Raw genomic sequence first — 13,932 nt, forward strand, 5'->3', positions numbered from 1 at the left:
GTAAATTGATAGGCTGCTCTTCTGAGTTCTGGAAACAATAATAATATAAGAATGATTCTCAAATCTTTTTTTTTTTTTCCCCTGTATTTAGATGTAGAAACAGCCCTGTATTTGATGTTTAAACAATTCTTTTTAAAAATTATAAACAGTTCTTTATTTGATTCAGTTCTTTTAAAACTTATTTCAGTGGAGGATCAAGCCCGTGCTAAGTGCAGTGGGTGGTTGGTGGGTGATCTGGTGTGGTTTGCTCCTTCTTTCCTCCAAAAAATCTATCGTCTCTATCTCCCCTCCTTCATTTTTGTGTTTGTTACTCTCTTGTAACATCTCTAATCTTTGGCACGTATATGACCTTATTGTGTTGCAAGTGCCTTAAAACTCTAACTAAAACTAAACTGACTCACTGCTGTGATCGCGTGTATGTTTCAGTTCCCCACGTACCAGAACGACGGCTTCGGTGAGTGACCTGCTGACAGATGTCACAAAATCTTTGTCATTTTTGAGGCATCGTGGTGAAATCAGGCGCTCATCAAAATAATGAAGTCATCAAAGAAACAGGCATTTTTCCTCCAGTTCGACAATTTTAATTATCAAATTTTTGTTTTTTCGCTCGACATCTTTTATGTCCAAATAAAAACACATTTCTATGTGAATTTTACGGAAAAACGTTGATTAATGGCACAAAAAATGTACATTTTCAGTTTTAAAGGACTATCAAGCTATAGAAGTTACCAAACTTTGGCGGCCATTTTATCGATGATTTTACCCCTGAACCCTGAAACCATTCAACCCCCACTTCCTTCAATGGCAAATATTTCGACTTCTATTCAGTATAGATGTGTGGGTGTTTTTTTCATTGAAAGCAAGACAAATGAATAAGCTTTCCGATGATTCCAGTAACTCTACCTGTCCAGAAATTGAGGAGCGCCTGATTCCACCGCGTCGTCGTTGTTGTTGTGTGACACATTTACTTCTGTACAGCCACATGGTTGGCCTATTCGTTTGTCCTGCTTTTTTTCTTTCTTTCTTTCTCTTTGCACAATGTCGTTTTTCTTCTTTCTTTTTCACTGCACTATGTCATGTTCCTTCTTTCTTTCTTTCTTTCTTTCTTTCTCCCTCTTTCTGTGCACTATCTCAAGTTCCTTCGTTCCTTCTTTCTTTCTTTCTCTCTCTATGCACTATCTCATTTTTCTTCTTTCTTTCTCTCTCTCTGCACAGTCTCATGTTCCTTCTTTCTTTCTTTCTTTCTTTCTCCCTGTGTGCACAATCTCATGTTCCTGCTTTCTTTCTTTCTTTCTCTTTCTCTCTGTGTACAATCTCAAGTTCCTTCGTTCCTTCTTTCTTTCTTTCTCTCTGTGTGCACAATCTCATGTTCCTTCTTTCTTTCTTTCTCTCTCTCTCTCTGCGCACAATCTCAAGTTCCTTCGTTCCTTCTTTCTTTCTTTCTCTCTATGTGCACAATCTCATGTTTCTTCTTTCGTTCTTTCTCCCTCTCTCTGTACACAATCTTATGTTCCTTCTTTCTTTCTCTCTCTCTCTCTCTGCACAATTTCATGTTCCTTCTTTCTTTCTTTCTCTCTGTGTGCACAATCTTATGTTCCTTCTTTCTTTCTTTCTCTCTCTCTCTCTTCACAATCTTATGTTCCTTCTTTCTTTCTTTCTCTCTCTCTCTGTCTGTGCACAATCTCATGTTCCTTCCTTCTTTCTTTCTCTGTCTGTACACAATCTTATGTTCCTTCTTTCTTTCTTTCTCTCTCTCTCTCTCTTCACAATCTAATGTTCCTTCTTTCTTTCTTTTTCTCTCTCTCTCTCTGCACAATCTCATGTTCCTTTTTTCTTTCTTTCTCTCTCTCTCTCTTCTCAATCTTATGTTCCTTCTTTCTTTCTTTCTCTCTCTCTCTGTGCACAATCTCATGTTCTCTCTCTCTATGTGCACAATCTCATGTTCCTTCGTTCCTTCTTTCTTTCTTCCTTCTCTCTTTCTCTCTGCGTCTACGCACATTCCTTGGTTCACACACTAAGTTTTTGTCATTGTAATTTTCCACTGTTCCCTGTCAACTTTGAGTCAAGTGGAAACTGAACATTTACCAAACTTTGAGTCAAGTGGAAACTGAACATTTACCAAACTTTCAGTCTAAAGGAAACTGAACATTTACCAAACTGTCAGTCTAGTGGAAACTGAACATTTACCAAACTTTCAGTCTAGTGGAAACTGAACATTTACCAAACTGTCAGTCTAGTGGAAACTGAACATTTACCAAACTGTCAGTCTAGTGGACACTGAACATTTACCAAACTCAAACTGTCAGTCTAGTGGAAACTGAACATTTACCAAACTGTCAGTCTAGTGGAAACTGAACATTTACCAAACTTTCAGTCTAGTGGAAACTGAACATTTACCAAACTTTCAGTCTAGTGGAAACTGAACATTTACCAAACTTTCAGTCTAGTGGAAACTGAACATTTACCAAAATGTCGGTCAAGTGGAAACTGAACATTTACCAAACTTTCAGTCTAGTGGAAACTGAACATTTACCAAACTTTCAGTCTAGTGGAAACTGAACATTTACCAAACTTTCAGTCTAGTGGAAACTGAACATTTACCAAAATGTCGGTCAAGTGGAAACTGAACATTTACCAAACTTTCAGTCTAGTGGAAACTGAACATTTACCAAACTTTCAGTCTAGTGGAAACTGAACATTTACCAAACTTTCAGTCTAGTGGAAACTGAACATTTACCAAAATGTCGGTCAAGTGGAAACTGAACATTTACCAAACTTTCAGAAATGTTATAAATATTTTCTAGTTTTACTTCTTTCTTGTGTGCATGGGGAGAAAAGGTGGGGAGTGGGAGGAGGAGGAAGGAAGAGAGGGAGGGAGGAGGGAAGAGAGGGAGGAAGGAGGGAAGAGAGGGAGGAAGGAGGGAAGAGAGGGAGGCAAGGATGGGTGGAGGAGAGGGAGGAGGAAAGAGAGGGAGGAAGGAAGAGTGGAGGAGGAAAGAGAGGGAGGGAGGAAGAGTGGAGGAGGAAAGAGAAGGAGGGAGGAAGGAGTGGGGTAGAGGGAGGAGTGGGAGAAAGGAGGGGAGGCAGGGAAGAGTGGGGGGGGGGGGAGAATAGATAGAAGGGGGGGGGATGGAGTGTCTTGATTTTGCACAACTATGTTTGCTAATTTTTACGTCGGATTTGAGCAGAGACAGAGAGCCAAGCAGACTACTCCCCGCACCGGATCGACCCGCTGGAATATGCTAATGAGCTGGACAGGCTCCGCCCCCAGGCCGACACGCTGATGGCTCTTCTGAGTCAGACACGGAGCAAGACCCGAGCGATGGCCGCCTCCGACCCACGGCTCCCCACATACAAGTAAGATACGATAAGATGAGATAAGATTCGTCTTTTATAAGATACATCTTTATTGTCCAGATCCTGGCACATTGGTTTGGTGTTTCACCACGTACACACATACACACACGCACGCACAGACATACACGCGCACACACACACAGACACAGACACACATCCATACATGCACGCACACATACACACACACACACACACAGACACACATGCATACATGCGCGCGCACACACACACACACACACACACACACACTCACACATACACAGACACACATGCATACGCGCGCGCGCACACACACACGCACACATGCACACTAACACAGACTTACAGTGACATGCATGATAAAAATGAACAGTGGTATAAACACTAATAATCTTAAGCTAGATACATACTCAGTATTCTGACTGTAACTCAATGGTATTCTGATGCATGCTCTAAGGTCATATGAATACTTGTAACAAGATGGTTAAGATGGAAGCATTTTGATGGATGATGGTAAGAATGACCTTCTGTATCTTTCTTTGTTGCAGATCAGAAGACTAGGTCTTTTACTTCTGACTCATGTTTTTATTTGAGGGAACAAGGGATATTTAATGTCTGGACTTCAGGAGAGACCTGAAAGAAATATTTTGAATTTTTGATTTTATAAAGGCCATTGGCCTTTACTTTAAAATGTAGATAATTGTTCTTTTAAAATGTAAATTGCTGTCTTTATTTTTAAACTTTTAAAAACTGGATTTTTGTCTTGAGATGTTTAGCCTTATCATAAAGGAAAACCAAGCCATGCTGTGAACTGCTGGGATTGCAAGCAACTTGTGTTTCGCGTGCTCATATGACCTTACATAGTTGTGAGCGCCTTAAAACTCTTACTAAACTAATCGAAACAAAACGTGTACAGAATGAAATGAAGGAACTATTGTAATACCTCACGACCTCAGTGCTTTCTTGTCATATCCCCATTATTAATAACAGTGAAAACAGTTCATAACAAAGAGTGAGCTTAAAGAAGAAGTCACATTTTCACTGTTCAAGAAATGGAGAAACAATAAGAAAGCACTGATGTCGCGACATGCTGAGGCTATCTCTCTCTCTCTCTCTCTCTCTCTCTCTCTCTCTCTCTCTCTCTCTCTCTCTCTCTCTCTCTCTCTCTCTCTCCCTCCCTCTCTCTCTCTCTCTCTCTCTCTCTCTCTCTCTATCTCTCTCTCTCTCTCCTCTCTCTCTCTCCTCTCTCCCCCCTCTCTCTCTCTCTCTCTCTCTCTCTCTCTCTCTCTCTCTCCCTCCCTCTCTCTCTCTCTCGCCCTTTTTACCTCCCAGTGGAGCACAGGCCATCAACAGCATTACTCCAGCGAAGCCTGTCCTGTGCATCCTTTTCTATCTGTTTCCATGATGTCCCCGTTTTTTCAATTTCCGCTGATACTGCTCGCCTCCATGTCATCTTTGGTCTTCCCTTCTTACGTTTTCCTTGTGGGTTCCACGTTAAAGCCTGTCCGATGATGCTTGTCGGGGGTCTCCTCAGGGTGTGTCCAATCCATTTTCATTTCTTCTCCTGTATGTCTTCTTTTACTGGCCTTTGGCTTGTTGTCTCCCACAGTTGAGAAATGATTGATACTGTCATAACGTGTACCCCCAACTAACCCACCCCCGGGGCGGTGCCAGTGACTGAAGTGTCTTTTGGCCAATCCCAAAGGGGGGGACATTTCTCGTTCATGCTCAGTAAAATTGTAAATGGGCTGATTCATCAATGTCACATTCATAACTGTGCCTGATCTACAACAGGGAACTGCTGCTTTTTCTTTCCTAATCCTTACTATCGTCATTTTCCTCTAATTCTTTTGTATGTTTGTCACACACTTGTGACTCGCTATTTCCGGGGTGCTTTGATAATCGAAGCAGACTTTGTGCTGTTGAAGCTAAAGAGGTGAGCAGAGTAAGTCTGATTCCCTGTTAGGACTTCTCTGTTGACATCCACCCCTTGGCCCTCATATGACCTCATGCAGTTGCAAGCGCCGTAAAACCCTCTACTAAAACTAAAACAACTTCTCACTCCCAGAGGAGTGATTCACCCGTTGAGCAATGATTGATACTGTCATAACGTGTGTGCCCCCCCCCCCAGAGGAGTGATTCAAAGGGTTGACAATGATTGATACGGTCATAACGAGTGTGGCAACGGGTTCCCCCCCCCCCCTCCCCGCCTCCCCCAGAGGAGTGATTCACCAGCTATGCCGTGTTCTGGTACTACTCCACAAGAAGGACCCAGTGGTCAGTATCCCGTCGGACGCCCCGGGACTACTGCACTGGGCGCAGCAGATGTTGGACGACCACCGAGAGCAGCAGGTCAGTCTGGTCACATGACTGCTTCTTTCTGGCCTCTCTTCCTGTCGGACATTTCGGGTTTTATAGTTCAGCACTTCTTTTTCTTTGCCCCTATACCTTTAATGTCCATTTAAAAACACATTTCTGTATGGATTTTACGGAAAACTTTGATCAAAGGCACAAAAAATATATGTACAGTTTCCAAGGACTCTCAGGCTTTGAAAGTCACCAAACTTTGGCCGCCATTTTCTCGCAAATTTTCCCTCTGTCACTAGGCGACCCACACCTCCTTTAATCGTAAATTTCTCATCTTTTTTCAAGATAGATGGACATTTTGTTCATCAAAATCAAGACAAGTGAGCAGACTTTATACAGATAACTATATGCCCAAACATTGCGCAGCTCCTGATTCCAGCGCCAAGTGACACAAATGTGGGGTGTGCTGACAAAATGAGTTACTTTTCAGATTTTAGCCTTATGAAAATTTATACATCAACTTTATAGATGGAGTTTGTACAATTTGTAAGTATGGAATTAATTATAAAAGACAAGTTAGTCTTGAACAAATTGGCATCAATGGAAAATCTATAAATCTGACCCCAGCATCGATTTTCAGCCAATATCTCCTTTCTTGGTTCGCGAGAAGTAACTTGTTTTGTCAGCACGCCTCTCAAATGTTATTTATTGATTCATGTATCATTCTTCATCGTCTGGCCGCTGTAGTTCCGTGTTCTCTTTTTCCCCAGTCTTCCTCCGGAGGTACCATAGAGCTCCCCGTGGCCCAGATCTCCACGGTTGACCTTGGCCTGGAAGCTCCGACAAGCCCGGTGTACGCGACCCCTGACAGCAGTCAAGGTCACTCATCACCGATCCCGCCGGCCGTGGCCAGCCCCTACAGCTCTGTGCCCGTGCCTGTCAATCACGGGACTTTTGGGCGGAGCAAACGGCCAGGTTTTGCCACGATCAGCCGGACTCCCTCGGTGCCCAACGGAGCTCTGATCCGCTCGCTAGAAGCTGACGACAATATCCAAAACATTTTCGCTGGTAAAGCAGAAAGCAACCCCGGCGCTGAGTCGCGCACATCCACTTTTCTGCGCCGCGAGGATTTTCAAAGTTTCTTGATAGACGGTGGTGAGAAATCGGAGGCTCACAATTCTTCGCTGGAAAGGAGCTCCAATAAGGAGAACCTTGCCTCGGAATCCGTGCAGACAATTTCGAAAGTTGATGGTTTCGACGGAGAAGCCGTGGTTGAGATGAGAAAAAGGACTTTGAAACCCAACCAACCCGCCGCAGACCGCCCGGTGCCCGCCCAAAAACCCGCACGTGCCAAATATCCAGGAGCCGCTCCACCGGGCGGCGGGATAGAGAGTGCCAAAAGTGTCAAAAAAAACATCATTACCAACCCCAACGCCATCAAGAAATCCAGCTCACTGACAGCCAAACACGGGAAAGCCAGCACGTCTGCTCCGACTATGGGCTACTTTGCCAATGGTCACTACTACGACCCGAACCCAATGCCTGTACAGGATGGGGAGCTCTACGCCCCGGGCAGCTCCTACAGTGACCGCAGCAACGTCATGTCCACCTTCCTGGGAGACCTGCCAAACTCAAGGTCGCCGTCTGCCAGCAGTTGTGAGGATGAGTAAGTTAACTGTTGTTGTTGTTGTTATCGATCCATGAGTTAACTGTTGTTGTTGTTGTTGTTGTTATTGATCCATGAGTTACCTGTTGTTGTTGTTGTTGTTATCGATCCAGGAGTTAACTGTTGTTGTTGTTGTTGTTGTTATCGATCCAGGAGTTAACTGTTGTTGTTGTTGTTGTCTCTTGTAACACCTCTAATCATGTGGCGCTCATATGTCATGACCTTTTGCAGTTGCGAGCGCCGTTAAACCTCAGAAAAAAAAAGAAAGAAAGAAAGAGAGACATGTGATTTTCTGAAAACAGCAAACCGTGTAAATACATAAATACACGGGTAGAGATAAACTTCTTGTATGGAACAAAAACAATGACAGCTAATCCATGGTTCATTCTTCGTTTTTGTGTTGGAAAAATGTGCGGACATTTACGAGTGTAATTAAAGATATAAATCAGAACTTTGTTAGTTATTGCAAATGGTTATAGAAACAGAAATAAAAGCTGGAAACGTCTGGTGCTGATTCAGTGTCACTGGAAAGCTAGAAATTATTTTGAAAACCCAGTTACTGCAAGTTGACCCTGTTTTTAAGTCTACTTACAAAACCGAGAGACTTACTGTTTTAAGAAAAGTAAGGAATTTCTGAAGTGTAACAGATACTGTTTGTGTGTAGTGATGTGGATGTGTTCTGGCCTCACAACACATGAACATTGATGGTCAAGGTCAATGTATTCTGGCTTCACAATACATGAACATTGATGGTCAAGGTCAATGTATTCTGGCTTCACAATACATGAACGTTGATGGTCAAGGTCAATGTATTCTGGCTTCACAATACATGAACATTGATGGTCAAGGTCAATGTATTCTGGCCTCACAACACATGAACGTTGATGGTCAAGGTCAATGTATTCTGGCTTCACAATACATGAATGTTGATGGTCAAGGTCAATGTATTCTGGCTTCACAATACATGAACGTTGATGGTCAAGGTCAATGTATTCTGGCTTCACAACACATGAACGTTGATGGTCAAGGTCAATGTATTCTGGCCTCACAATACATGAATCTTGATGGTCAAGGTCAATGTATTCTGGCACTAAAATCGATTTGCACTTTTCCATTGGGAGACCGCAGCGTAAATTTGATAAAGTTTTGGGAAAATATGTGGATATTCCCGATTGTATGAGAGACATAAAGCTGTATGTGAAGGAATTACTTACTTAACAAATTGTGTGCCAGATGGATAAAGCTGCAAAAATAAGGCTTTCCATCATCTGCGCACATGGGACTCTCAATGTTAAAAACAATCAGGAAACGACAAATGCAGTTTTTAGGACACCTTAAAAGACAAGAGTCTTGAACATCTAGCTCTCACTGGCAAAACTGAAGACAAACGAGGCAGGGGTAGGCCCAGAGCAACCTACTTAGGGAACCTAAACAAATGGGTAACAGGGAAAGATCAGGGAAACGTGGCTTTTTTGAGAGCATCCGAGCAAAGGAATGAATGGAGAACCATGATCGCCGATGTCTGTCGCAGATCTGGCACTGGATAATACTGCCCATCTACGCAGATACGATCTTTTGTCAGCCTCCCCATCTATATCATGTTGTTCATGTTCCGAAAGTTCAACATCTTTTGTCGAGCTATTTTTTAAAAAATTATGGAAACTTCTCACAGTGTTTGTTTTTTCTGATCTGCAGCGGCGAGGATTCGGAGAACAGCGGAGGTGACCTTGACGTTTTCCCATTTGACCCCAACGACGCCACGGACCCAGTGGAAGTTTAGTCCTGCTGTGTGTGTGTGGGGGGGGGGGGGGGGGGGAGAGGAGGGGGGAGGTGATACTGGTTGTGAATTCTCTACTTTTTTTCGTGGCAATACCTGGCGGAAGAAGGCTGGGGTCAGGGTACGGAGTTCCTCTGTCTGTGTTTGTTGTTATGATATCATTATAATGATACGTTTGTGTTTTTCTGTAGCACACATCTACGCTCTACAGCAAGCTCTGTCTGCTGTATACAGGGCTCATACAGGTCTGGGACAACTCTTGGAATTTGTTTTTATTTTCCAAGACATGGACAACTCTTGGAATTTTGGAGCAAAATTCTTGGAAAAGTCTTTGAAAAACAAATTTTTAACTAGATCTATTGTAAAAATATTTCCTCGGAGTTTAGAAAGCTTCGACGGAACGCAGTCAGGAGTGTACCATAATGCATTTGTGCCGCTGAATGAACAATTTTCTTCCGAAATGACACATCTTTTGTCTTGGAAAAAAGAAATCTGGTCTTGAAAACTCTTGGAAAAGTCTTGGGGAAAAAAAATGTCCCGCTCAGTATGAGCCCTGTTTACAACTATATATAGATTATTACCCCAGCAGACTCTGGAACTAGAACCAGAACACCCAAAAACATTCTCAGCTTCTCAGGAAGCGTACAGTGCAAGGTGCTGATTACACGCGTTTAAGCTCGAACAAACCTACAAGATCTTTGGCCGTCAATAGCCGAGACTCATTCCCACCGGGGTAAGTGTCCAGCGTCTTTTCCAAGGACACAACGTCAGGTCCCTGATGGGATTCAAACCCATGAGCTAACACTTACAAGCCCAACAGCGTAACCTCTAGACCACTAACACCACAGTGTATTTAGACTTGGTCGCCTTTAAGGACAAGCGGGCTAACCCAGATTTCGGGGGTTTCCAGAAATCTCGACCTACACCAAAAGTGGGCATTGTCCTACCTATAGGAAAAGTTTGGTTTTATTGGTGTGTATATTTGATTGGTTATAGAGAAAACCCACAGGGTAAGAGATCAAGGGGAAGACCGCGTGGAACCTGGAGAAGAATCACAGAAATTGATGTCCAGAAAAGTGGGAAGACATGGAATAACATCAAGAGGCAAGTCCAGGATAGAGAAAGGTGAAAGTGTTGGTCTGTGGCCTATACCCTGGTGCAGGGTGAGAAAGGCAATAATGATGATGATGATGATGATAAAGAAAACTCTCCTTTTCTTTTAAAGAAACTGAACAAAGGGCAAAAATTTTACCTTCGATTTTCTCAAAATAGCTTTTTTCGGGATAGCCCCCTTGACCTTGTGCTTAAAAGCGACCAATTGTGTGTGGCCGAGGGTGGTATGCTGCCCCTCTCTGTGTCTATGCAGTCGGTCAGCTTTGTGTGAAAGTCTCCTGGTCATCATTTCCAGTCTCTCACACCTTGGATGCAAATATCTATGTGCCTATCTCTAAGGACATTATATTATTCTCTTATTGATGTATATTTATATATATATATAATATGTGTGTTTGTGTGTGAGAGAGAGAGAGAGAGGGAGAGGGAGAGAGAGAGAGAGGGAGAGAGAGAGAGAGAGAGAGAGAAAGAGAGAGGGAGAGAGAGAGAGAGAGAAAGAGAGAGGGAGAGAGAGAGAGAGAGAGAGAGAGAGGCATCGTGGTGAAATCAACTGCTCGTCAAAAAAATACTAAAATGGAAGAAATTTGCATTTTTACGCCGATTTGACAATATTTTTAAAAAGTTTTGTTTTTATGTTTCAACACCTTTTATGTCCATTTAAAAACATTTCTGCGGAGATTAACTCTTTCCGAACGTATTGCCGCTATTTTGGGGCCAGTCCACACCCCTTTCAGACGTATCGCCAATATATCGGCCGTGATGGGATTCCTCCGTTTTGTTTCTTAACATTTTCCATTATTTATAAGTAGATCTACTTATTATTGTTAGTGAAAACTTGGAAAGGATTTGTAATTTAGGAAACGAAAATATCTAATTTCACTTTTTCAAAGCATCAGTTTAGCGACAAATGAGTAAATTCGTTCTTGCAGTCTTGAATCAACAGAACAATGTAACCAGACTTGGAAGAAACATCATGACTCAAATAAAAATTGGAAAATTGCTTTCCAATAAAAAGCTGCGCAGAAATTTGTGAATTGTGCTCTTGGCCTGTACATGATTTAAATGATTAGATACCCAAGCTGATTTGCTTTCTCTTGTTTGATGAGTGTTTCATTTTTTTCCGTCAAAATCTATTTTTCCCATCGCCATTGCCTGTTCTAACCGTTACATTGCATGCTCATGTTCAAAATTACTTCTTGTTTCATGGCATTAACTTTACTGTAAAGAATGTTGTTGAAAGTGTGTCGACCTTTATTTCATTTTGCCACTTTGTACTTAAACTAACAGACCCAGTCCAATTTTTTCAGAGGTGGTGGGGCACCCGGAGGCTATCTCTGCTATTGCAAACCCTAGAGTGGCCTAGAGAGCTCATATTTTCTGTGAGACATCAACGTATCATTTGAGGATTTGAAATCTATTGTTAGAAAAAGTAAATATGGTTCAGTTGCTATGGAAACAGTGGCCATATTGGATGTTGTTTACCTCTTTTGATCCCATTGTTTTCACATGTTTATCGACACACTTGTAATTTAGTATGGACGTAGAAAAAGTATAGATCTAAAAATAGACCTGAGAAATTTTTGGTTTATTATGGTTTAGTTTTCATTTTATGGCACTTAAAAATCGTCTGTGAAAAAAAAAACGGGGAAAAAATCAAGCTTTCGGAAGCAATTTATCAAAAGCTTCATATGCAATGGAAAATTCCTCAAGACAATTTTTTAGAACCTAGGTGTTGTTAACATTGTGTGAAAGTTACGTTAAAATTGAGTAAGAAATAGAGCAGAAAAATGGGGGGAAGGGTGGAAACATTTGCATTTTGAGAAGACGGCCGATAAAGGTCCGACTAAGTGCCAAAATAGTTCTCTTTCCATTAATGACTTTCAGAACATGTTTCAAACTAATACATGGCGTCGGTGGCCTAGTGGTTAGGCTCCGGGACTCGCAACCGTAAGGTCGTGGGTTCGAATCCCGTCAGGGACCCGACGTTGTGTCCTTGGGAAAGGCACTTTACACGAATTTTCCTCACTTCACCCAGGTGGGAATGGGTACCCGGCTATAGGCAGCGAAAGATCTTGTCAGTTTGTTAGTGTTTGAGCGCTTAATCAGCTGCTTGCACTGTATGCTTCCCGGGAAGCTGAGAATGTTTCAGTGTTCTATGGTCTGCTGGGGTAATAATATAGTGTAAAGCGCATAGAGCCTGCTGTTGAGCGGGGATATGCGCTATACAAATGCTATTTATTATTATTTATTATTACTTGATGATGTCAACACAGCAGAAGTAGAACGGAGTTGTCCTACTGGTACTAAAGCATATGAGTGGTGAAAAACACGCTTTTTAAAAAAATAGTAGAGGGTTTTATGGCGCTCGCAACTGCATAAGGTCATATACACGCTTTTTTGAGACGAAAAGTAGCTATTATTTTCCTTTGAAAAGTCTCTTCTCTCTGCTCTAAAATCCCTCCAAACATCACTTTTGGGTACAGAAACGCTTACATATGTTTTTGGACATTGTTCAGGAAATATCCAGGAAATATCCAGGAAATATCCATGTAATAAGTAATAACCCCGCCCAGTTTTCGTAATTTCACCCCAAAACACAATTTTTAGCTGCCCCACAACCCTGGTAAAGCCAAATTACTGTCTGAATTCGATTTTTGAAATGATCAAACTAACGCTTGTATTTGTCAAATAACGGAGGTGAAATTGTCTGCTGATTGGTTAGTCGGCTTGTGCGTGCGTGTGAGAGTCAGATGAGATGGCCGTTTTTATGGGTCGGTGGTGACGTTGTCAACTGTGACCCGATGGCGACCTCCGTGCTTTCTTGTCCTATCTCCATTTTTTTTATAATGAAAATGTGACTTCTTCTTAAGCTCACTCTTTGTTATGAACTGTTTTCACTGTTATTAAAAATGGAGATAGGACAAGAAAGCACTGGGGTCGCGCGATGCTGATGAAGTCCCGAGGTTTTTCGACGTTGTGTTGAGGTTTTCAAGTCAGTTCTTTCACAATCTTTGTCCTAGGGTTTCCTGGGGCTGTGGGTGGATTGGAGTTTTATTTCTAGAGTTTCTCTGTACTTAATCACATTTTTCCTGTCACTTTCATGATAAAGAACATGTGATCATATGTGAGGCAGCGTGGTGAAATCAGGCGCTCGTCAAAAGAATGAAAGTCGAGAAATTGGCATTTTTCCGCAGGTTTGGGAATTTTTCATTGAATTTTGGGTTTTTTTGCTCAACACTTTTCATTCCAAACAAAGAAAACATTTCTGTGTGGAACTGAACAACGTTGATCAAAGACATACAAAACGTAAATGTTCAGTTTCCACTGACTCTCAAGCTAAAGAAATAACTCAACTCTGGCGGCCATTTTCTCGCTAACTTTACCTCTGAAACCAGGCGACCCCCCACCTCCTTCAATGGCCAATATCTTGACTTGTAGCCAACATAGATGGGATAGTTTTTTCATCAAAAGCAAGGCAAATAGACAAATGAAATTAAGATGGAATTTAGACGATACCAATAGCTCCTTATGTCCCATAATTGACGAGCGCCTGATTCCACCGCGTCGTGACACATTATCTAGATCTCTGTATACATCTTGGTAGAACTCATGATTGGCTGACTAATCAAAAAGACACAGGGTGGGTCTTTGGAAAGCAATATAATTTGTGCGTGTTTATGTCTATATTTATCTCTGTGTGTGTGCGTGTGTGCGTGTGTGTGTGTGTGTGTGT

General features: G+C 42.1%; 1 protein-coding gene across 1 annotated transcript in view; it reads left to right on the forward strand.

Moving 5' to 3' along the window:
• LOC101847162 overlaps positions 1–10,016 on the forward strand; it is a gene marked incomplete in the record, with an annotated part of 37,348 nt that extends 27,332 nt beyond the window's left edge. Inside the window, 5 exon segments of the mRNA XM_013090018.2 lie at positions 427–454; positions 3,189–3,357; positions 5,556–5,688; positions 6,414–7,309; positions 9,005–10,016. Coding sequence (XP_012945472.1) covers positions 427–454; positions 3,189–3,357; positions 5,556–5,688; positions 6,414–7,309; positions 9,005–9,089 — 1,311 coding nt within the window.
• Positions 10,017–13,932: the final 3,916 nt, after the last annotated feature.

Source organism: Aplysia californica, unplaced genomic scaffold, assembly GCF_000002075.1.
Source record: "Aplysia californica isolate F4 #8 unplaced genomic scaffold, AplCal3.0 scaffold01109, whole genome shotgun sequence".
Classification (NCBI taxonomy): Eukaryota; Metazoa; Mollusca; class Gastropoda; order Aplysiida; family Aplysiidae; genus Aplysia; species Aplysia californica.